The sequence below is a fragment of the Lynx rufus genome, unplaced genomic scaffold, assembly GCF_022079265.1.
Source record: "Lynx rufus isolate CCGP_SWC_20201006 ecotype Redwood Valley unplaced genomic scaffold, mLynRuf1.p SCAF_2, whole genome shotgun sequence".
NCBI lineage: Eukaryota > Metazoa > Chordata > Mammalia > Carnivora > Felidae > Lynx > Lynx rufus.
Window position 1 is genome coordinate 63,777,809 of NW_025814834.1, and position 24,818 is coordinate 63,802,626.

Genomic DNA, 24,818 nt, shown 5'->3' on the forward strand with positions numbered 1-24,818 from the left:
AGAGGTAGGGAGCCATTGTGGAACTAGTCAAAGGCTTAAGGAAGTTACAGGATTTTAATTGAACTGATTCTTTTTTTTTTTTTTTTTTAATTTTTTTTTTTTCAACGTTTATTTATTTTTGGGACAGAGAGAGACAGAGCATGAACGGGGGAGGGGCAGAGAGAGAGGGAGACACAGAATCGGAAACAGGCTCCAGGCTCTGAGCCATCAGCCCAGAGCCTGACGCGGGGCTCGAACTCACGGACCGCGAGATCGTGACCTGGCTGAAGTCGGACGCTTAACCGACTGCGCCACCCAGGCGCCCCACTTTTTTTTTTTTTTTTTAATGTTTCTTTATTTTTGAGAGAGAGCCAGAGCATGAGTGGGGGAGGGGCAGAGAGAAAGGGAGATACAGAATCTGAAGCAGGCTCCAGGCTCTGAGCTGTCAACACAGAGCCCGATGCGGGCTCAAACACAGACGGTGTATGCGTCAATGTTCACGGTGGCCTTGAATAGGCTGTTTAGCCTCCATAGCTCCCTCTAAAATAGGCAGGCTTGTCCTGGAATCTCCCTCTCTCCACTTTCATACTTGTTTCTTCCATTCAGTACTCTTGTCCTGCTCTTTTCCTTCTCCTACTTGCAGTCCTACTTTGTGTTTTTCTGCTCCCTGTAGCCGATACCAGTCACATGATGCTTCCTCACCCTTCCTTCTCCTGACCTGTCAAAGCTTACAAAAGTGAGTTCCAACCCTTCAGAGTCTTCTTCTCAGCAAAATAACATATCCAATCCTCTCATGAAAAGCATTCTACTTCCCATTTTTTTAAAAAAAAATGCTGTTAATTTTTTAAAGTTTATTTATTTATTTTGAGGGGAACAGGGAGGGCAGAGAGAGAGAGAGAGAGAGAGAATCCCAAGCAGGCCACACTGTCAGCGCTGAGCCTGATGTGGGGCTTGAACTCATGAACTGTGAAATCATGACCTGAGCTGAAATTAAGAGTTGGACACTTAACCAACTGAGCTACCCACGTGCCCCAGTATTCTACTTATCTCAACATTTTGGTAAGGGGCAAATACTTAACATTCTGGAGTTCAAGGGGTAGTGGCTAGAGGCATGGAGCGGGTGATAGATATCATTTTGAATGGGAAAGTCTTTCAATTTCCTTTACATCCTATTAAGCAGGCAAAACCTCAATATTGGGCAGGTGCCATCCTGGCCTTTCTATATGACCCATCATCACTGCCCTTCTTTCCAAAGAAGGCTTGGAAAAGGACCCTGGGACATCCCGAGTGGTGGTTGGATTCCCTCATTTATCAAAAGAGGCATGATCTAAATGAGTCCAGGTTGGATCAGGTAAAGAATGAGACCAAAAAGGAGATGTGTCCTTGAAAGCAGCCAATCTCATAGCCTGGGGGCAGGCATTTGTTGTCAGCTGACTCACACTGCCTTGGGATTAGCCAGCTCTACTTTCTGTTTCAACAATAAAAAGTCTTGCAAAACTGCTGGCATGTGAGACAGAGGTATCCAGAAGGTCTTGGCATCTCTTCCAGCAGCATAATGGGTCTTGGGGAAGAGACTCGTGAGAGCGTGGTCCATGCACTCCACCACCAGGGAGAGGTCCATGTTCACAAAAGAATTAGTGTCTTTCAGTTTGTCTAGACCTGTAAAAAGAGACAAAAACACCCTTACTCTTTGGAAGAAGGGGAGAAGGGGTGTGGGAGGCTAGGGTGTAAAGGGGAGGATGCGTATGTGGGTATTTATTTTGAATTGGCTGTTATAATTGAGGCCCTTTGTGGTGGGTTTCTATCTGTTCTTCAGGAAAGGATACAACCGTGCTTTCGTTAGACCCCTGGCTCTCAAACTTGAGTGGGCAGCAGAATCTCCTAGAGGGCTTGTTAAAACCCAATTGGTGGGTTGGTTCTGACTCACCACCTGTGAGATTCATATATAGCCTTTAATCCTACAGTGTTAAAGTGGGACCCAATAGGTAGGTGTGAAGTGGGACTCAATAATTTCCATTTCTATCAAGTTTCCAGGTGATGCTGATGGTGCTGGTCCAGGGAACAAACTTTGAGAAGCACTACTTTAAAGCAATGAAGGACAGATGCTTTATAGTCTGTGAGGCCCCTGAGCCCAGGAAGTTGTGGGTTCGAGTCCAAATTTGTTTTAAGGGAATACTATATAGGAAATGTGGGTGTGCCTGTGTGTGCATACGTACACTCACATACCACGTACTTCTATAATTCAGTGAATAAAGAGGGAATCATCCCCAAAAGTCTTGACTCAGAATGCTAAACACAGGCTGGTTATCAGACAGATGAAATGTCTGCCTAATGAATTATGATAGCTTTAAAGAGGCAGGTATTTTATCAGAGATTGGTAATGGCTCAAAGCATTCCTCCTGTGCTCTTAAAACATACCTGAGTTGTGTCTTCTTAAGAGAAAAGTCTATGATTTTTAAATCTTCCCTTCTACTTCAGGCCTTAGTGGCTGCAAATTATTCAAAAAACCTAACTGAGATTACCTAATAAGCTTAGTGTCTATTTTAAACTCTTACAACTATTGCCTTGGAAATGAAGAAAGGTGAGCTTAAATTTGTGGTCTGCTTTGGAACTGTGAGTCTGGCTGATGTCCAAGTCCTGATTTGGAAAATTCTAATAAGAACAACCAGTAAAAGAGAGGATACCTGAGCCAGGGGCCAAGTAAAAAATAATTTTCAGATGGTAGTTCATGATATATCCATAGGCATTTAGAAATATCAATGTCAATATCAAATAGAAAAAGCTCTTTTAAATGAGGGATTTTTTTTTCTGAACTACTTAGAATCTTCAGAGTTGGTAATGAGTGAGAAGCTGAGTTTTTAATGGCAGAGGTTCTCAGCATATAGTGACATGATGGCACTGGGAGGTTTGTCAAACCAGACGTTCTCGTTGATATGTATGTATGCATCTGTGTGTGTGCACAAGTGTGTGTGTGTGTTGGGTGGGGTTGGGTGGTTGAGGAAGTCTGTCATTCTAAAAGCCTCCCCAGGTGGATCTGACTCAGCTCTTGGCTCCACCTCCAAAACTTCCAGCCTTGAACCTTGTCACAGTTGGCTGACTTACCAAATCCATCAACAAAGAGGCAGGATCAGAGTTTTAAGGGTAGAGTGACACAAAGTTAGGTGGGGCCCTGTTCGGCTCAAAGCAGGAGCTCAGTAAGTGTTTGAGGAATGTCGACTAAGCTTGTAATAAGACCAGGAAGTTTGAGGTGGAGGCAGAGCCCTGTTACAGGAAGTTCCACCAGCTCCTTAAAGCCTTGTTTACATTATAGTGCAGGGCCCAAGGATAAATGGTGGTCAGGCTGTCTGGGTTCAGATCTAGCTCTTCTACTTACTAATTGTGCAACATTGGGCAAGTTACTTCTCTATGCCTCTGTTTCTATAAAATTAAGGTAATAGCTACTTCATAGGGTTTATTTGGGCATTTTAAATGAAAGAGTCCATGTAAAGCACTTAGAGTGGTGACAAGTACATAGCAAATGTTCAGTATATGTTAGTCATCATAATCTAGTCTATTATTATTTCTCCATCCCTGACTCAATCTGATTTATGTTACTTCTCCTGCTCTCTCCACCCCCACCCTCACCCCCCCCCCCCCAACCCATGCATTCTTGCTCTGGAAAGCTTCCACCCAAATAATTCCTTCCTGTCCTTTAGGCCTTACTCTAACCTGACCTGTCTCATAAAGGCCACTTAACTAGCAATGCATTCATCCAGTTCTGAATTTCTTGGGTAAGTAGAGACTGCACCATCTAGCACCCACTCTGGGCTTTTGGGCTCTGTCTAAGAAGTATAGCATCAATTTTCTTGCACATTGTAGAGTCACTGTTTTACAGTTTCACGTGGTTACTTTTTCTTGTCAACTTGACTGTATACTAGGTAAGGGTCAGAGTCTGAGTCTTTATATTTTGTAACCTCCATGAATCCTTGAACAACGTTTAGTCAGTGGTTGTTTACCAAAAAGAGGAGGTTTATGTAAAGTTGAAGATGGGGGGGCTCCAGCCTGGACACAATCAGGAGGAACTGTATAGCCTTCGGTAGGACATGCACCTTTCTAAGCCTCTGCTGACTACTCCTATGGTTCTTTTGAGGAGTAAATTATAAAATTTATAAGGTGTTTAGTATAGAACTTGGCACTTGGTAACTGCCCAGTAAATGTTTGTAAACCCTTGAAGTGAGAGATGGCACTGGAATTAATATGAATCTCTGATCCATATCTAGGATTCCCTATTGGTATATTATTATGAACACCTTATTTTTTTTTTCATTTAATTTTGAGTCTCCTTCGTGTTGTCTATGATAATGAACCCCAGAGGAACCCTGGTCCACCAGAGACTTACTTTTTTCAATGTAACCTTCTCCATATTGTTGTTTTATATCTGGAGACAGATGTTTCCAAATGGCAAGTTTTTTTTCGGTGGCCTTTATTGGATCTGATAATCCTGTTTTGAATAATCCTGGTTCAATACATGAAACGTGTACACCAAAAGCTTTCATGTCCCGTCTGTGAAAAGAATACACTGATGATGTTTAATCCAGCTTGGTTTGGAGAATGTTTGCTATTTGGATGACTATTTTCTTATGAATTTTTTTCATGGAATCACAGAATTGGATAGGTTGGAAAGGAGTAGCTTGTTCTATGCTTGCAGCTTGCAGGTGAGGAAGCTGAAGTTCAGGGTGGCGAAGGGAGGGTGGTTTAGTGGCAGAATGGGAAAGGCATCTGGGTAGGCCCATCCCCAGCTTAGTACTCCATGTGAAGCCAGATTCTCTCATTAAATTGACAAGCATTCAGGTTAAGGACAGGTTTCTTCTCAGTACGCAAAGCACCTTCTGGAGAAATGGACTGATGATTGGCCTGGGTGGATAAGTTTACCTCCATTCTAGGAATGTGAAGAGATTGTGGAACAAGTGAGGCTAGGCTGAGGGACACAGTGTGACAATCCTTGATGTGGCTAATCTGTTCCCTCTGCTGCTCAGTGAGCTCTTTCATTGTGTGGCCTCAGAAAACCAAAGGTCTGCTCATTTACTGGGCAATAAGGTTTTAGGGGAATCATGGTACCCCCCTCCCCTACCCTGGGCCTTTTAAAGCAAAATAAAGTATTGCAAACCATTATATGAGTACTTACCTCCTAAATTTAATTTATATTTCCACCAAGGATATATAAGGAAGTAATTACTCATTTTATACAAGTCTTTATCCTAAGATTTTTAAAGAACTCTACCAATGAACTTAAAATGTGATTTATCTTAGGTTCTGCTTTCTAGCAACATGCCTAGTGGTTAGTTTGCAGTGTACTTAACTAAAAATACAAATTATCTTGATCTTGAAAGATTTTGAAAATATGTTGCTTGCATTAAAATTTCAAGGGTTATTTTCCAACTTAATTGTACTTCACACACCTATCTTCTGATCTCCTTTGGGTTTTGGAAAGTATTTGGGAAGATTTGTCTCCCCACCCACTCATAAAATACCATATAATCTGGGGACAAAAGGCTTTAAGTCACCCAATAAGCTTACCAGGTAAGTAAAACCAGCATGAAACCAGTATTTTTGCTTGGCAAATACAGCTTTAAAGAGACCCAGGCTTCTTCCAGTTGGACCACTGTCCCTAAACCCTCCTACATATAGAAATTCTGGAGCTGCCACTTGACTGTGGCCTGCATGCACAGTACCTTTTCCAATACCAGTTCCATGATTTAGAAAAATACCCACTCTTTATTGGGTAATTTCAGGCATGTAGAGCTGTATTGCAATCACACAAACACTTTACTTGAAAAAAAATTTTTTTAAGTGGTTATTGGTCCCCAAGAGGATAGGAAGAAACCCTGTTGCTTTTTGTCTTTCTCTTTCCACCCATCATGTGGCCCTATACCCAGCACACAAATGGGAAGTAGATGGCAGAATAGGGTGACATCTGCTTGGAGGGAAGTCCCAGGAAACAAGAAGGAACGGGAAAGATCACAGAGAGGAGTTGAGGAAAGTGACCCCGTAACATTGTTTATGCACTGCACTTGAGCATGTATGGATCTGACTTAGAGAAGCAAACTCTGGGACAACCATCTTCTGTATCCTAGACTGGCTACTGTGTGGTACATCTATAGGACATCTCTGGTAGCAAACAGGAAAAAGTACAGAATGATGGTTAGCAGTTGTGACCTGAATACAACCTCATCAATTGTCTGCTAAAACAAAAATATCAACCTTCTCTATAGGACTTAAATAAGACCCATAGTCTCATATAATTCCAAATATTCAGCATAAAAAGAACTGGAAACATTCCAAAAGAACTGGAACATTCCAAATGTTCAGCATAAAAAGAACTGGAAAATCTCAACTCACATGGGAAAAGACAATGGCAGATGCTAATGCCAAAAGGACACAGATGTTGGAATTATCAGTCTTTAAAGCAGCTATTATAAAAATGTTTCAAGTACAAAAGAAAATACTCTTGAAGTCAATGGAAAGTTACAGCACTTCTCCCCAAAAGGAAAAGGCAAAGAACCACATGAAAATTTTACACTTGAAAGATATAATAACCAAAATAAAGTATTTATTGGTTGGATTCAATAGCAGAATGGTGATGGAGGAACGTCAGTGGATTTGAAGGTAGATCATTAGAAATTATCCAATTTGAACAGGAGAAAGAAAAATGATTGAGAAAGTGGACAGAACCTTAGGGATATGTGTGATAAAACCAAAGGTCTAGGGGCGCCTGGGTGGCGCAGTCGGTTAAGCGTCCGACTTCAGCCAGGTCACGATCTCGCGGTCCGTGAGTTCGAGCCCCGCGTCGGGCTCTGGGCTGATGGCTCAGAGCCTGGAGCCTGTTTCCGATTCTGTGTCTCCCTCTCTCTCTGCCCCTCCCCCGTTCATGCTCTGTCTCTCTGTCCCAAAAATAAATAAACGTTGAAAAAAAAAAATTAAAAAAAAACAAAAAAACAAAGGTCTAACATTTGTGTTATAGTCTCAGAAGGATAAGAGAAAGAATGGATTACAGGAAAAAATGTTTGAAGAAACAATAGCTGAAACCTCACCAAATTTGGCAAAGATATAAATCTACAGATTCAGGAAGCCCTGTGAATGTCAAATGTTATAAACCCAGGGGCGCCTGGGTGGCGCAGTCGGTTAAGCGTCCGACTTCAGCCAGGTCACGATCTCGCGGTCCGTGAGTTCGAGCCCCGCGTCGGGCTCTGGGCTGATGGCTCGGAGCCTGGAGCCTGTTTCCGATTCTGTGTCTCCCTCTCTCTCTGCCCCTCCCCCGTTCATGTTCTGTCTCTCTCTGTCCCAAAAATAAATAAACGTTGAAAAAAAAATGTTATAAACCCAGAGAAATCCATGTCTGGGTGCACTTTGTTTGCTAAATAAGTCCTTTGTTTTAGGCTCTGGGGTTCTCTGGTAGGCACACACGAAAATGATGTGGTCAGTGCTTTCTTGGGGGAGCAAAATCTCCACCTCTGATTAGTAAATTCCTGCTCTGAGTTTTATTTGGAAATGGAAGCACCAGAGGAAAACTGTATTTCTTGTCCTCAGGGTGGGGTTGGGGAGGTTATCATCTCTTTAGCTGTAGTGTCTGAAATGTATGGGAATATGGGTCAGGAGCTTGCAGAGAGAGAGAGAGAGAGAGAGAGAGAGAGAGAGAGAGAGAGAAAGCTATGTAGCTGAGTCATTATTTTGTGATAATTACATTTACTTTACCAGATAATTTTCCACTGAGGGTTTATTTATTTATTTATTTTAATGTTTATTTATCTTTTAGAGAGACAGAGCACAAGTGGGGGAGGGGCAGAGAGAGATGGAGACAGAATCTGAAGCAGGCTCCAGGCTCTAAGCTGTCACCACAGGGCCCAACGTGGGGCTAACCTACAGCTGTGAGATCATAACCTGAGGGAAGTCAGACGCTTAACTGACTGAGCCACCCAGGAGCTCCTCTACTGATGGTTTAAACAGAATGGTGTTGTTGTGTCTGCAACTGATAGTTACACTAAGGGAGAGAGAGGTCTGCCTTGATTTAGCCTCCCTGTATGATTCCTTAACTATTTAACAAACTGACTTGTTGAATACAAATTCACCATCGCTATCAGCATCATGCATCAATGCAAAAAGTAAAAAGAGGCTTGTCTAGACTTAGGTCCAAATCTCAGTTCTACCACTTACCAGCTGGGTGACCTTGGGCAAGTTACTTAATCTGTTTCAGGGGTATTATCTATTGGGAACTATTATTGGGAATAATTTAAAGCACTAAATAGAGTGCCTAGTGCATAATAACCACTCAATAAACATTACCAACTAATATTTCTTAGTATGTCAATGTTTACTTTACCTTAAGCTGTCATTGAAGCCTTCTAATGCATATTTGGAGAGAGTATAACCCCCTCCACCAAGTGCAAGCCGACCTCCAATGCTGGAGACATTGATAACCCTTCCTTGAGCTTTTTTGACCAAGGGAAGCAAATTTAATGTCACATCGATGAGTCCAAACAAGTTCACTTCAATAGGTTCCCTGTAGTCTTCCACTGTCAGCCAGTCGGTGGGAGCCAGCACTCCGAGAACACCAGCATTGTTGATCAGACCCCAGAGACCTAGAACAGAGAGGAAAGAAAGGAGTTGTGATAGAAGATGGCACTGATATGGGCATCCTTGATGGAAATACAGCCCCTGCTTTACACAATTGTGCCATTTCCTCCTTCTAGCCATGTTCCTGCTTTGAAATACATTACAGTTTTGGGAAGTAACTACTCTCAGAGAAGGTGGGAAGCTAAATTGGAATAGTTGAAGCTCTGTTACAATTTCACAGTAACTCTATTTCTGGTTCTGAATGTAAAATACTGATACTGTCTGAATGAGCCTTTTACTTTTTCATCTCAGATGTAGAGTAAAATGGTCTATTTTTCCCACTTGCTAGATGGCAAAGTGAGAGATTATTTATAAACTGCTTTTTACAGAAAAAGAGCAGTATCAATCTACTTCACATCTATTTTTGGTAAAAAATCTAGTCATCGAAAGTTTTATTTTATGATGGAAAACATTTAATATTGTTAAATTTGTTTGGAAATCAAGTAGTAAAAATGGTCTGTAGGGGCACCTGGGTGGCTCAGTAGGTTAAGCGTCTGACTTCGGCTCAGGTCATGATCTGACGGTTGGTGAGTTAGAGCCCCTCATTGGGCTCTGTGCCGACAGCTCCCAGCCTGGACCCTGCTTCAGATTCTGTCTCCGTCTCTCTCTGCCCCTCCCCTGCTGGTTCTTTCTCTCTCTCAAATATAAATAAACATTAAAACATTTTTTTAAAAAATGATCTGGGAGCATTATCAAACCATTGCTTTCAAGGTTCAGAGTCTCAACTACACAATGAAGATGTGATAGAGAAAAATCACATACATTTGGTTTCTTTTTTTCCATTTTGGACCCTAATATCTTCATTAATGAGAATATTTCAAGCTTCATTCAAGCCAATAAAAGTCCTCTAGTTTGGAATGCTGTCATCTTGGCAGAATGAGGTCCGATGGCTGACTACTCTACCACAATGATCTAAGACAGCTTTATCAGAGTCTCAGGCTATTTTCTACCTTTTCCCATGGAAAATGTGTGAGTTGTGGAATGATTTTAGAGTGAGAAGTAGGTCCCAGGTATCCAGATGGCAATTTGGGGATTGCTCTCATGATCTCCTGTAGCTTTTAGCTCCAAGTGCCTTTGCTGTATATGTGGCTAAACTAGAACTTCACGAGAGAAGAGCAGGAAAACTCAATACCTCCAATTCACTTCTAAATTTGCCCACTGAGACTTATGACTGAGAATAATGGGGGCTGTGTCTTTCATGCAAACAGAGAGCTTGCAACTTGGAACGACTGAGGGCTCTATCCTAAGATTTTCCCAATATTCTCCAGTACCATAACTGGTCTTTAGGAGACATTTTCTTGAAAGGCCATTTAAGATCCAAACACATTTAACTTAGCTGTAGCTACTTTACAACACCCCCTCCATTTTTCCCACCCCTGTATCACTCACCTTTTTCCCCAACTTGGTTTTTCACCCACTGGGCAGTCCTCTTGACATTCTCTGGGTCCGTTACATCTAGAAGCACGGTGTGAAGCCTTTCTGAGGTTTCTGCCTTTAAAGCTGTTGATTTTGATTCAGTCAGACAAGCAGCAATTACATGAAATCCTTTTTTATCAAAAGTTCTGGCTGCCAAATTTCCAAAACCCGTGTCACACCCAGTAATGAAAATGTACTTATCAGTGATGTCTGCAATCTTTAGTTGTCTTTTGTAATTCCATACAAAACCACAAAAGATTAGGAGGGCTAATACCCAAAAGAACATGTTCTTTCCAGTATATGATAGGAACTCTCCTTTCTTGTACAATAAAAGAAGATGGTGACCTGAATGTTCAAAATTAGAAAGAAAATTCAAATTAGAACCATCAAAGGATTATAACCCAATTTTTACGAACTTCAGATACTTTAATGCATTTGAGTAGATAGTTTTTTAAAAACAATAACTGTTATTTAGTTGGAAACATGGCCATTTAAGTGCTAAACCATAGCTCTAAGTAATGTGAAAACCAACCAAGCTACAGTCAGAGAAAGTAAACAGGAGAGAGAGAGAGAGAGACAGAGAGAGAGAGAGAGAGAGAGAGAGAGAGATTGAGAGATGCCATGGCAAAGCTGACACAGGTCATTGGGTTTGATGTGACAGTAATCTCATGTGTGAATTCATCTATCTGAAACACGGACTGTCATGGTAAAATCTTATCTCTTGCAACTTCATGAAATTCAATCTATTAGAAAATGTTCAATTTCAATTGATTGATTAGATTCTTAATTATTCTTAGACTGTCAGCAAAAGGAGAGTATTTTGGTATTGCCATTATGAAAATGTTCCTAAGTTGGTTTCCAGTTTCTTATTTTCAGTAGCTTATTGTCATCCTTCAACCCAACTCTAAAAACCATCACAACACCATGCAGAGAGTATGCAGTGTGCAGCCGCCAAGGAGTTCATGGAGAGAGGGTGAGATGAGTGGGAAGAGACTGAGGGATGCTGGCCGAAGGCACAGTGTCCCAAACAGAATCAAGAAGTCTCAGATTCTGTTCTCTCTGGCTTTCTGTGAGGAAAAAGGTTTGCACGTACATAGGACAAAGGAGAGCAAATTCTTTCCTGAAAACCATGAAGCTTTGACTATAAGCAGTGCAGAATGACTTGGACAATTAGTTTGACAGGGCTAGATGGCCTAGGGCCTAAAATCAAAAAGGTGGAGGGCTTCCTTTCCCCTTTACTCAGAAGACTGCACCTGCACTTTGCCTCAGCATGTATTACCTTTTTTTACTTTTTTTAAATTAAAAAAATTATGTCATGTACACTTACTACATCAATTTAGAAATATCACACTTCTTTTTGGATTAAAAATACATGTTAAAAAAAGAATATTATATTAATTTTATAATCTTGACCATTTAAATGCATATGCTGTCTTAAAAGTTACAGTAATTATTGGGGCACCTGGGTGGCTCAGTCAGTTAGGCATCCGACTCTTGATTTCAGCTCAGGTCATGATCTCATGGTTTGGGCTCTGTGCTGACAGTGAGGAGCCTGCTTGGGATTCTCTGTCTTTCTCTCTCTGCCCCTCCCCTGCTTGCAAGTACCCTCTCTTTAAAAATAAATAAATAAACATTAAAAAAGGTTATTATGCAGTGTTTGGCTGCAAAATTACAGTTGTGAATGAATCAAGCAATTGTATGATTGAAAACAAGGGTGATATTAATTTGGAAGTGTACTATCAAAAGTATCACAGCGAGGGATTTCAGACTATTTGGAGATATAAAATTCCCCAATATATACATATTCCCCATAATATAGATATAAAATATGTATTATGATGTTTGTTATTTACAAAGACAGCCAATACCGTCAATTTTACTGTGGGTACCGGTGGCCAGGGAAGGGCAAGCTATCCCATAGGACAAAGTGAACAAGAACTGGAGGGCATTTACCTGTTTGCCTAGGTCTGAGCATCACGATGGCTCAGGCCTCCTAGCTCAGCCATAGGCAACACAAAGGAGGAAGATTGTTAGGTCCCACCACATGTAAGAGCAGCCCTGGGCCTGTATTGGCTCTCTCTGCCTTTGGAAGCAAGAGGGGCAGCAGAAAATATCACCCTGGGAAAAACCCTATTTCCTTCGCTTTTGACTCAGAAAGTTTCCTTTCTTTGCCCCATGTTCACACATATCTCTGCCCTTGATCCAGAGCCACCCTTAGAATCAAGAGGGGCCTTATGTGCTAAATAGAAGATAAGACTTGAGTTGAAGTTCAGACCTTATGGGTGCTTCTGGAATCATGACTGTTTATGGACACTGTGTTCAAAGTACTTGCGAGGCCAAGCAATTTTATAAACTTTGACCTTTCTCTCTCTCTCTTTTTTTAATGTTTACGTATTTACTTTGAGAGAGAGAGAGAGAGAGAGAGAGAGAGAGATTGAGAGAATGAGAATGAGTGAGCAGGGGAGGGGGCAGAGAGAAAATGGAGAGAGAATCCCATGCAGGCTCTGTGCTGACAGCATAGAGCCCAAACCATGAGATCGTGACCTGAGCCAAAATCAATAGTTTGATGTTCAACCAACTGAGCTGCCAGGTACCCCTGGACTTTCTTTTTCTTTCTTTCTTTTTTTTTTTTTTTACAATTATTTCCTGGTTTTTCATTTGAACCATTTAAAAAAATTGTTCATTTTTTTTCCTGCTTGTAAAAGTAACTTATGCTCATGGTAAAAAGAATTTGGCAAATACGGAAAAAATTAAAGAAGGAAATAATGATTATCACATTTGGCTCTTAGTGTTTTGGTAAGTCTTCTTGTATATATATTTTCCTGTATACGTAAATGTTTCTCTCCCTAATAAGGAATAGAAATATACAGAATTATACACACACACTCATGTGCACACATACACACAATTTTTGTCTGCTGCTTTATAAGGAACAGATTATTTCAGATAAAAAATAACGCAAACTAACATATCTTCTTCACTTCTCAAGGAAATTCTGGGCTCTGCCTTCATCTTTTTTCCCAGAAAAAGATATATAGGTAAAGAAAGAAAAGTCAAGAGAACTATCAATTGATAAAAATAAGTCAGAGGTAAACATTAAAATATGGTAGGTTTGAGCAAACTAGTTGATTCTTTTGATACAGCTGTGCCTATTTCTAAAGCAGTCAAGTTTGTAGACTATATTGGCTTAATAATTTGGCATAGTTTCACAATTCTTTCCTGCGTAGGAGTTATTGATTTGTGGCAAATCAATGTCCATGTAGTAGAATTTTCCCTTCTCAAACATATAAATACATTAAAAATGTATAATTTTGAGGTGAAGTGTTGGTGTAACTACCTTTTGCAAAATTTCATGTTTAGATATTTTAAGGAAATTTTGTATTTATAAATTCAATTAGTATAGTGTTATGTTCAAGTCTGGCCTCAATAAATTGAATAATTGGATAACTAAATGTTGAATATGTTTTCTGAATGGATTCTGTAGCCTTAACTGCAATCCAAACCCCATGGCATTATTTGAAGAAGGCAAATGCTCATGGAGTTTAATGTGTACTAGATCAGAGAGTAGAAATTTTCTATGTTGTCAAGTTTTGCCGGGGGCAAGCATAAGGGGAGTAATCGCAAAAGAATGGTTTACATTTGTGAAGCATTCTACGCTATACTTTTACATATAGATCTCATTTGGTTCTCTCAACAGCTTTTTGAGTTAAAGAGGGCACATTGTTTGCCTCATTTTATAGAAGAATCAATATGCTAACTAATAAATGTAAAAGGAATGATGGAATTAGAAAATCATCATTTAGCAACTGACATCATAACAATTATATCAGAGAAGTTTGATCAATGAATGCTAAAACTAATAGGTGAAATTCTGATAAGAAACCATTATAGAATCTCAAAAAATCTCCCCATAAGATAGGCACTAGTTAAAAAGAGAGTAATAATAATTTCAAAGAAGAGAAATCTGACAGGTACCACCTTACCCAAGTGATAAAAATTAACACTGCTAGTCATGGGACAAACCAACATTAGGTGCCTCCTGGGATGGTGCACTGGAAAGGACATAGCAACACTTTTGTACATAAATGGATCCTAATCCTGCATGGAGCTACATCTTCCATAGACAATATATGGCATATACTCTTTAAAAATGTCAAAGTCATGAAGGAAAAGAAAGATTGAAGACTGCTCCTGATAAATGGAGACTGAAGAGATATGACAACCCAATGCAACATGTGATACTGGACCAGAAAACTATTTTTTTCTTTTGCCAGAAAGGATGTTATTTGGTCAACTCATGAAATTTGAGTGAGATTTGTTGATTTGACAAATAATATTGCATTCTCAATAAATATTAATTTTTCAATTTTTATAATTTACTAAGATTATATAGAAAGTTCCTGGTTTTTAGGAAATATACACTGAAGTATTTAAAGACTAAGTAGCACCATGTCTCAACTCAGTGAAGACCATGTCTTTAACTCTGTTAAGAAAATAATAAGAATATTCATATAAATAAGTAAACATATAAAGGAAGCAAGCTGAGTTTCCATTGATAGATGAATGGCTAAAGAAGATGTGGTTGCCCAACCACAAACAGGTGGTTGCCAGGGCAGAGGTGGGGGGTGGTGGGGGTGGTTGTGGGGGGATGAGTGAAATAGGTGAAGGGGATTAACAGGTATAAACTTCACTTATAAAAGAAATAAATCCCAAGAATAAAAAGCAGAGTATAGGAAATATAGTCAATAATAATGTAATAACTTGTATGGTGATAGGTGGCATGCATTTTGTAATGTATATGAATGTCTAGTCACTATATTGTACACCTGAAGCTAATATAATATTGTATACCAACTATACTTCAATTAACAACAAAACCCCCACATACATATGGTTATAAAGAGAGAATGAAAATGCAAATGTGGTAAAATGTTAATATTTGGGAATTCTGGGTTGTATTATTTTTTCAACTTTTCCACAAATTTGAAATTATTTCAAAATAAAAAAGTACAAATTTGGCAAGGGAAAATAAAACATTTTTTTTTTCCTGAGAAAAGGCTTCACTAGACCCAAAGGGTTTCATGCACAAAATAGGTAAGAACTCCAGCACTGCAGAATCTAGTGACCTTGGACTTCTACTCTTTGGTAAGTTCACCTTCACAACTAGTGGAGAAAAACAAAAACTCAAACCAAAGCAGTAAGATTCCTTCCTCCTTCCTCATCCTCTCCATTTCTCCCTTACTTCCTTGTTCCCTAGCCAAACACATTTTTCCTTGGTGACAAGCCACAGAGAAGAGCTTTTTAGTTGTTAAGGATGGGCTCACACTTTTGTTCAAATTTTTTTGAATATTTATTTTTGAGAGAGAGAGAGAGCATAGTTGGGGAGGGGCAGAGAGAGAGGGAGACACAGAGTCTGAAGCGGTCTCCAGGCTCTGAGCCGTCAGCACAGAGTCTGACGCGGGGCCCTAACTCATGAACCATGAGATCATGACCTGAGCCGAAGTCAGACGCTTAACGGACTGAGCCACTAAGACGCCCCAAAGATGGGCTCACATTTTAAAATGTGTTGTCTTTATTAGGTACCTCTCCAGGCTGAGGGTCATTTCAGATGCTGGTGTCCCAGCCTGCAGCTGGAATCCAGGGGACTACCAACTCTGACCTAGAGTTTTATAAAGCCTGTCCTTACCCCAAATATTATTGTCTAAAAAATACTGGTTCTTCTTCAATTCTTAAGGTTCACATTCCTCTAGGTCATCGGACCAGTCAACCATAAACCAATACATACACACCTCTGACCTCTAATAGTATTTTAGCCAAGATTCCATGTGTTGTCATGTTCCTGAGCAGCAGCCCTTGGTCAGAGTCATTGGGAACATGACCTGGATACAGAAGCTGATTGATGGCTGGTTGGTTCATTGACCACCAAGAAGTAAATGAATAACTGTGATTACTATGGCTGCCTCAACAATACACCGCCAGCCTGGTCACCTTCACAAGGCTCCTTGGTCCCTAAAATTCAGAGACTTGGGGCACTGACCTTTGTGGCTTGGCTGTTTGTTTATCTGCTTTGTCTTCCATCTCACAACAAAGTGCTTACCAGGGGTACACATCGCTTGGTTCAAGGCAAGGAGCACCTCATCTATAACAGTCCTCTTAGGATGCAGTGGCTATGAGCCTGTGGACTCATCAAAGGTGAGAGCAGAGTAAAGGAGAGCAGGTCTGCAGCCCTCACACTGCAGCGTGTGGACAGCCGCATCCTCTGAACCAGTCCTGGAGATATTTCTTAAGCCCAAATAAACACTAGCCACTTTGCTAGGAAAAATAAATGTGGGAAGCAAGGACTGAGGCCACACACACACACACACACACACACGGCAGTAGGGCAGGGGTTAGGAACCCAGGTCTCAAAATCAGACAGGTAGAGGTCTGGTCCCAGCTCCTCTATCATCAGAGGTCTTTGGGCACATTATTTATATTTTCTTAGCCTCCATTTTCCTATTTGCAAAATGGAAATAATAACTTTTCCGTTGGAGAGTACCTCGTAAAAAAAAGTGACTAAATATCTGCTACATAGGCAGGAGCTTATCGCTGTGGCAGGATCAATTATGCTCACTTGGGAAGGCCTGTGGTACTTCTCCTATTTTGGGTCAAATAATTATTTGTTGTGGAGTCTGTCCTGTGCATTGCAGGATGTTTAGCAGCACCCCTGGCCTCGATCCTCTACATGCTAGTAGCACCCCCACCCCAGTTGTGACAACGAAAAATGTTTGCCAGTTGTCCCCTGGGGGACAAAACTGCTTCCATTTGAGAAACACTGGTCTAGAGGTTCCTTGCCTTGTGGGTCCAGAACTTCACAACATCAGAACTATTTTTCTGGAAGCTCAGTCATTAGTTCTTTGGTGGTGCCACATTGATGAGAGTTTATTTTTAATGGCCTTACCAGAAAAGTTTTATTACTTATAAAATATAACTCACATCTTGCTAATATTAATATTAGTTTCTATGATTTAGAAAAAGTGCCTTTTTGTCATCATGAGGTTGGAGGCAGTGAAAAAGCCAAAGTTAGAAATTACCAAGTTAGCACTCCCAACATTTGTGAGGCCTCAATTCTGGCTAAGACTTTTGAGTTTGGGCCACTACAGGTTCCTCTGTGGAAGCCCTTCTGGTGGGATGCCAATTGATTCTGCAGAATTCAGAATATGGTACTAGAAAAACCATGGTACTTGGATTCCCAGGTTCACTTGGATTCCCTGACCAGTTCACCAGGTCAGGTAGGAACGGTAATAACTGCTATGGTTTATTGAGTGCTTGCTGTATTCCAGGCCCTCTGGTAGAATCTATGAATATTTATCTTATTTATTTATTTATTTTTGAGAGAGAGATACAGAGAGACAGAGAGAGAGAGAGACAGAGCATGAGCAGGGGCAGCGCAGAGATGCGGGGCTCGAACTCATGGACCGTGAGATCCTGACCTGAGCTAAAGTCAGCCATTCAACCAACTGAGCCACCCAGGCGCCCCTATCTTACTTAAACCTTACAGTAACATTATCTCCATTTTTTTTTTAATTTTTTTTTTAACGTTTATTTATTTTTGGGACAGAGAGAGACAGAGCATGAACGGGGGAGGGGCAGAGAGAGAGGGAGACACAGAATCGGAAACAGGCTCCAGGCTCCGAGCCATCAGCCCAGAGCCTGACGCGGGGCTCGAACTCACGGACCGCGAGATCGTGACCTGGCTGAAGTCGGACGCTTAACCGACTGCGCCACCCAGGCGCCCCAACATTATCTCCATTTTATAGAGAAAGAAACAAATTCAGAAATGCAGGTTAATTGGCTCAAGATACAATCATAGTGCTGTTTGGGGACCCCGGCCACTTTGATTTGGCTATTCATGCTTTAATCCTTTGCTGCACTGCCACCTGGATTCCCACTGAAATCTGGGAGTCTGGGCTATGTGTACAATTCTCTACAACCACCAGTACTTGTGTGATACTGGGTATTAGGTAAATTAGTGCTGTAGAAGGAAAGAAGGAAGAAAAGAAAAGAAGGAAAAAGTTTCAACTCTAAGCCCAGGGTTCTGGTGATAGTTGGGTTAAGTCTTTGAGCCCTCTGAACCATCAGGCGAAAGGCTAATAATAGCAATATAATGTTCACACTTCCAATTTAGGAAACTTTAAGAACTTTTGAAGAGTGTTCAAGTAACATTTATCTCATTTAATTGTCAAAATATTTCTGTGAGCTAGGTACAGTAGGTATCGTACATGAAGTTATCAGCCAGAGAGTGGCGAGAGCTAAAATTCTGATCTCTGAACCCCTAGACTGTGTGGAAGGAGAAGGAATAACTGCAAAGAAATTAGCACATTATTGGTTAGTAGGAGGAATGGAAATACTTTATCAAAATTCTTGACCACAAAGATTCAAAAGGAACCAAGAAAGGAGAACTAATTGTGTCTTTCATTTGCCATGCAAAATGCTTTGTTGCTTTGGGAAAATATTGCAACTCAATTGCTGTCCTTGCTCACTTCTGCTTTTTTTTTTTTAAACTTTCTATAACTGGGTTTATTTCCCTAGTAAAAAGTCCAAAATAAGATGCTTTTATTTCACTTCTCTTACTCATCTTCCTCTCCCCTTTAAAATTAAATGACACAATTAAAAATAAACAAAAGAACTGAGAATAATGTCTCAATGTCATTCTGAGCAATGCTTTTCATAAGAAATATATAATTCTTTTAAAATACATCCTCCAACCAGATTTCATTTCATTTCTACATAACTCCATGGAGGGCTTTGTTTTAGAAAGCAATATTGAAACTTGTCAATCACACTGATTGATAGGAATTTGTAGGGTTTGAATTTACTTGCAATTTGTTGCAATCATGGCGTAAGTTGAATCAACAACTAAGTTGTTCATTAAAAAAACATCAAATAGAGAGCATTTAGAAGTAGCTTTCTAATATTTTCTTTTTGAAGTTCTCTTGCACAGCTTTCATAATATCGATGGCATTCTGGACATATATGTCCTTAGTACATTTATATATCATTAACCTAGCTAAGTATACCAAATTCCTTTTTAGTTTGATCTTTTCATTGAAGTAAGAAATTCTATTTGTTTGTTTTTGTAACCCAAGTGACCTTTCACAGATTTCGGCTGCACTTTTAAGAAAAATAAGTGTTTAGATCTAATGACACAAACTAAATCATATGACTAATAAATTATGTTTCTGTGAAAAAAAATGTTCAAGTTGGGCACCCAGAAATCTAAGGAGAAAATTTTAAGTGAAGCCAAGGGATCCTATATGAAGTATGCTTCCATTAAGTAACAAATGCTTCTTTGAGGGTCTGATTAAAATAATAATTGATGATGATGATGACGAAAATGATCATGATGATATAACTGAGGAGGTATTTGTCATCATGGAAACATTAAGTTCTCTCATTCAATGGAATGAAGAAGCTCCTTTGACAGTGACAATTCCCTTGAGTCCTGCTTCCTCCAGGAGGGAAGTACCCTGGGTGTACTTTGTGTGGTGGGACCAGTGAGACACGGAGGAGGGCGTGCTTCCTTTGCAGTCTCATTCATTCAGACAGTCTCCTAGAAGAGGTCTGGCAGCCACTCTTAATGTAGGGAAGGCCTGACGCGTGTACATTTGGCGTTTTTAGTTCTAAGGATAAAAGTATCTCTGAGTTGCTTCTGCCTTTTCTCAAAACTTTTTCATTATCATTTATCATAACACCTACAATTATTAATTAATTAATTATCCCCGGTGCCCCTAGTTGATGGCTTTGCCAATATGTTTCCTGACAGTACTGGCAGGGTAAGAATTATTGGTAAAGCCATGGCTGCTTTACTTAAGAGATTGTATATTGTATATGATTTAGTTTATCATCACAAGGCTTCAAAAAAAGCTTAGAATATGGAGAGAATGTTAGGTATGTATACAGAAAATGTGTTCAAAACTGCAGTGTGTTTCTTTTCCTACACAGTCATCTTTGAGCGGAAGTAAAGGTGTGAGTTTTGAAAGTCTGTACCTTAAGAAAGTGACATTGTTATAAGGGTTTTAAGACAAATTCCCCCTTTCCTCATCTGAAATGTATGAGATAATGATTTTTTTCCTTGTATTTAAACATTGGGATTTGTTCTAAAATTGGGCGCACTTTTGAAGTCTCAAAAACATGAAGATGATACAACATTTAAATTTTATTTCATGCAGCACCTAGCCAAGGATATTCTTAGAGCATCTAACATACGCTAAAGGATACTAAGATAAATAAAGCATGGGGCGCCTGGGTGGCTCAGTCGGTGAAGCATCCAACTTCGGCCCAGGTCATGATCTCACAGTTTGTGGATTCGAGCCCCACGTCCAGCTCTGTGCTGACGGCTCAGAGCCTGGAGCCTGCTTCAGATTCTGTGTCTCCCTCTCTCTCTGACCCTCCCCTGCTTGCTCTCTGTCTCTCTGTCTCTCTCTCAAAAATAAATAGACATTTAAAACAAAATTTTTTTAAAGGATAAATAAAGCACTGTCCTTACCTTGGGCTAGTAGGGTAGGGGGACATCTCAGAGCTATTTATACAACCTTAAGTTGATTTTTAATCTAAATGCATGTTTTATTTAAACTTTTTCCTCAGCTGCTAAAAATTAACCCATTGAGAGAGTGTGCCACGCCACCATTTTATTCATAAAGCCTTTAACAAAGGCTGCCAAGATTAAGTGGCAGAGAAGCCACTAAATTGACTTTCTCCCTTACCTGTTGCATGTTGGGAGTCAAAGTGAATACAGACTCAGACTGGGGGAAAAGCCCAATGTCTTCCAGGTAAAATGCCAGGCACAGGATCATGAAATGGAGAGTAAATATCTGAAGCAAGTTTACTGCTCTCATCTTAGTTTCCAGGAATCAAATATGCACTGTGAGGAGTTCCCTGCTTCCTTCTGCCCTAGAAGGTGTTTTTCTCACCCACTTTAGTGTGCATGTGTGCATTTGCCTCAGGTGACATCTGATAATATCGGCAAGGCCGGTTAATAAACAGAACAGAACTATAGGTAGCAAATCTGCTGCTCTAGTAAGAAACTCAGCTAAGATTCCTACTCTTTTTTGGAGCCCCTCCCCCATTCAGTTTCCAGCTAATTATAAGTTTTACAGATGGTGTCAAATAGGCACAGAAAGAATAACTAGATATAAATTGGATTGTAACTCTAGAGTGCCAAAGAACATTCAAACAGAGACCTGGGAGAGCTTAAGGCAAGGATCTGGGTGACATTGGGATCACTTTTATGGTAAGATGGACTCAGTGTCCATCACAACCTTCTAACATTGTTATTGTTATTATAGCATGAAAAATAACTCGATTAATTTTGTAAGAGTGAGGAAAATCAAAGGCAGTTTGAAGACTGACATGAGAAACCAAGAGATAAAGGACAGAATTCAGTCATCGGTTACCTTACTGAGAATGAACTGGGGCGCAGAAGCTGTTGTGGACCGGCTGGGCTAAGTGCCGTCTGCCTACTGTGCTGGGCAAGGAAGGGTTGAGCCACCTGACCACACTGATCCCCTGGAGGTGTTGATGCCTGGGCTTCCGTCAAGTTCTGAGTTCATATATGTGTGAGAAGTCCTCCGGTTCCCACCTTACTCTGAGTCACTCTTATATGACACTGATGACTAACTCTCTCTTCAGTGGATGAAGGAAGCCAAGAAGCTGGGGGTCATGTGTTTCCAAAGGAATTGGTAGTAGCTTCAGTAAATTAAATTTAGCAACTTTCAGAAGAGACTTAAAAATGATTAATAACATTCCTTTAACTCTGAGTGCAATCTCTTGACCAAATTCAGCGGTTGAAATAATGTAACGTGGAAACATTTTGTAAACTGTCTGGTGCATTGTTTTAATCATTTAATTTTGAATTATGATTACTGTTCATAATCTCTAGGGTTTTTTTTTTCTTCCTGTTAACCTGCCTTTGCTAACTTGGTACTCCTTCCTTCCTAAGAGAGTAGGTAAGGGACACCAATCTGATGATTCTTTTTATCATTTTTTTTAACACCGATGAGCAAGGAGATCAAAATAATTTAGTGAAATGAGGTTCTGTACTTATTTATGAGTCTTAAGGTATGTCGAGGAGATCTTACCTAAATGATTTTTGGGACTAAATCACTGAGAACAGGAAAGGATGCCCCTTCCCTTCCCAGAGTTGTTCTATTTCAGAGTTTATCACAATTGACCTGCCGTATCCAGGGACTGCAATGGAAAATATTGAGGCTCCAGAGGAAGAGGAGGAAGAGACAACGCTATTATGCACCCGCCCCATCCCCTAGGCTACCACCTCCCCCCTTAGGCACACAGCCAGGTACAAACTCCACTGATTGTTTACTTTCAGTTTCCCTACATATCAGTTTATTGCTTTATGTCTCAGACTGCCCAGACTTCTGTCTTCCCTCTTTGAAAATGCAGTTTATTTTGGTTTAGCTGGGATGAGTGAATGAATGAACATATCTGTCTAGGTAGAGCTTGAACACTGCTATCACACTATAAATTAAATGGGGATCGTTTGTCTCCAAAAGAATAAGAAGCCAAGACTGAAATTTATACAGGTTAAGATGTAGGGCGCCACAAATATGCCAAATATACTTCTTCCCCTTTAACATTCTGCAAGTCAAAGTAAGGCTTACATAGAAAACCCCTTAGAGAAATAATACATTGACTTAGATCTACATGAAGAAAAGTATAAATGATTAATATCAGATCCTTTCTGTGAGCAAGTTATTGTCATTGAGATGGAGAGAGCTATAAGCACCTGGGTGGTCATGTAGGATTGAAGGGAAAAGGAGAAAGAAAAGGCTATGACATTAGTATGTTTTCCCCCTTGTCAAATGGTCCCATATAGGGGTTTAAGCAATGGAACTATTTGTCAGCAGTAACCATATCTGGACTGTAACTACATCTACATTCAAATTCACATCTTAAAAGCGAAATTTCCTTTCATTCTATTCCTTAACAAGGCAAACTATGAGATGTTACTTTGTTCAGCACTCTCTCTAAGTTAGTTACACTTCTGGTTGTCGAAGGTGATGTACACAATACAGAGCAAATTGCAATTCTATTTTTTCCCTAGTTCCTTTATAAAGCAAAAGATTGCACTGTGGATTTCATTTAAATGTATTCAATGTTGATAATTGGGCTGTACTTTTATAGGTACTGCCAGTGTCAAAACACTAAATATACGACTCTCCTTTTTCTTCTAAATCTCTATGTCTCCCATATTTCCCCCAATTTCTGTCAAAGGGTGCCTTCTCCACCTTTCCAGACACCAAAACGCAAGGAGAATGTCCAGATTCAAGACAGTCTCTGGTGACATATATTGGGTTTTCTACAACTAACTGCACTGTGCTGGGGTCCAAGCCAGACATAATCCTAAATGAGTCAGATGAAGAAAACCACTTACCCCAGCACCGTAGGCTGTGGTGGGTCCAGCTCCTGAATATGGTTGGTGTCACTCTGGTAAGGGGGTGGGGGGCAAGGCTGTTTATGCTGAGTGTATGTTGGCCTTCCCCTTCCTGGTATAGTATAATCCACTCTCTCAGGTCACTCCCAGTGGACTGTGCCTTTCTGAATAACTATGAGTTGGTATTACGTCTTTGTATTTTAAAAAGTGTACTTTGTAATTTTTACTTCCTCCTTTTGTCAACAGACAGCGCTCTTATTTCCAGTATAAAGATTCCCCTTTTTGCACCAACAATGCGTTTGACATTCGAGCTGCTTAATTGCAAATGCTGCCCATAAATGCGTTGCTAGGCTTGGTCAAAACTAGGAGCTTTGTTGCTCATTAGGCATTTCCTGACTCTCCCCATTGTAAGATGAAGCTGGGCTAATCTTTTGTTTCCCTCCACTGTAAAATCCTTACAAATACTAATAGTTAAGGACTGAATTGTGAGAACATTTAGTAGATTCTTTGAAGAAAGATCTTATTTGCAGAACACACAACCGTTTAGCTTACTCAAACAAGAGGTCTTGGTTTGAAAGATGGGGTGAGGAGTATTATATTAGGGAGCATTGCCCTGGAAAGAGCAAGAGAGATGAATGAAGCTTAATAAGAAAAATGTGACTCTCACAGAGGAAGGAAGTGGGTCCTCCTTTTGGTGTGACTGTCACATGTAGACCATTAAAAAAACCATTAAAAAGACCATGACTTAGGAATGATCATCTTGCCAAGTTTCTTGGTTTCTTCTAATTCAAGACAACTCCTCCGCCCCCACCCCCCCCCCCCGAATCTTAGTTGAGATGGCTAATGACTCAAATGAAATTAAGAGCAGATGGTAGATACATTACATTGTGCAATATGTAACACAGTAGGAAAGAACTCACTGGGATCCACGAAATGGAGAGAAGTTAGAGGTTAACTCTTAACAGTTAGAGATAAGTGTCTTCAGACCCTGTTTGGGGGTATTTTATATTATCTGTTCTGTGCCAAGCCTGCATTAGGTTCATGAGATACAAAGATGAATAGGGCCTCTTCTATTGAAGAACCACTTGCCATTAGCTCACTGAATGCTGATTAGGAGATCCCACAGAGGTTTTCCTCTCCTTGAATGGCCCCTGCTCCTTGCTGGCTTCCAACATGTGACTCTTACTTGTGACTTTTTTTTTTCCCACTCCTTGAGACTGTTTTAGATTGCCAAGGAAAGGATGATCTCACCCTTTGCTGTGGATGTGTGAAATGCTACAGCCTTTTTTGACAGCTATCTGGAAACATCAATTAAAATAAAATATACATGATATCTTTTGAC

At 40.2% G+C, this 24,818-nt stretch overlaps 1 protein-coding gene across 2 annotated transcripts; it reads right to left on the reverse strand.

The window, feature by feature from the left end:
* Positions 1-935: 935 nt before the first annotated feature.
* Positions 936-23,639, reverse strand: DHRS9 (dehydrogenase/reductase 9). Of its 2 annotated transcripts, none has more exons than XM_047084841.1 (5): positions 23,477-23,639; positions 10,018-10,389; positions 8,336-8,594; positions 4,358-4,521; positions 936-1,638 (listed from the first exon to the last, which is right to left on the reverse strand). In XM_047084841.1, the coding sequence occupies exons 2-5, from the start codon at positions 10,328-10,330 to the stop codon at positions 1,415-1,417; spliced, it is 960 nt and encodes a 319-aa protein (XP_046940797.1). In that variant the 5' UTR covers positions 10,331-10,389; positions 23,477-23,639; the 3' UTR covers positions 936-1,414. The 2 variants fall into 2 exon arrangements, with proteins under 2 accessions (XP_046940797.1, XP_046940796.1); XM_047084840.1 differs by lacking the exon at positions 23,477-23,639 and adding an exon at positions 21,480-21,603.
* Between the last annotated feature and the right edge of the window lie 1,179 nt (positions 23,640-24,818).

Coding starts and splice junctions, on each gene's coding strand:
- DHRS9 (XM_047084841.1), bottom strand. CDS start 10,330: ATGTTCTTTTGGGTATTAGCCCTCCTAATCTTTTGTGGTTTTGTATGG. Junction 4,522..8,335: donor GGCTTCAATGACAGCTTAAG/GTAAAGTAAACA, acceptor TTCTTTTCACAG/ACGGGACATGAAAGCTTTTG. Junction 1,639..4,357: donor AGAAGGTTACATTGAAAAAA/GTAAGTCTCTGG, acceptor CTCTTTTTACAG/GTCTAGACAAACTGAAAGAC.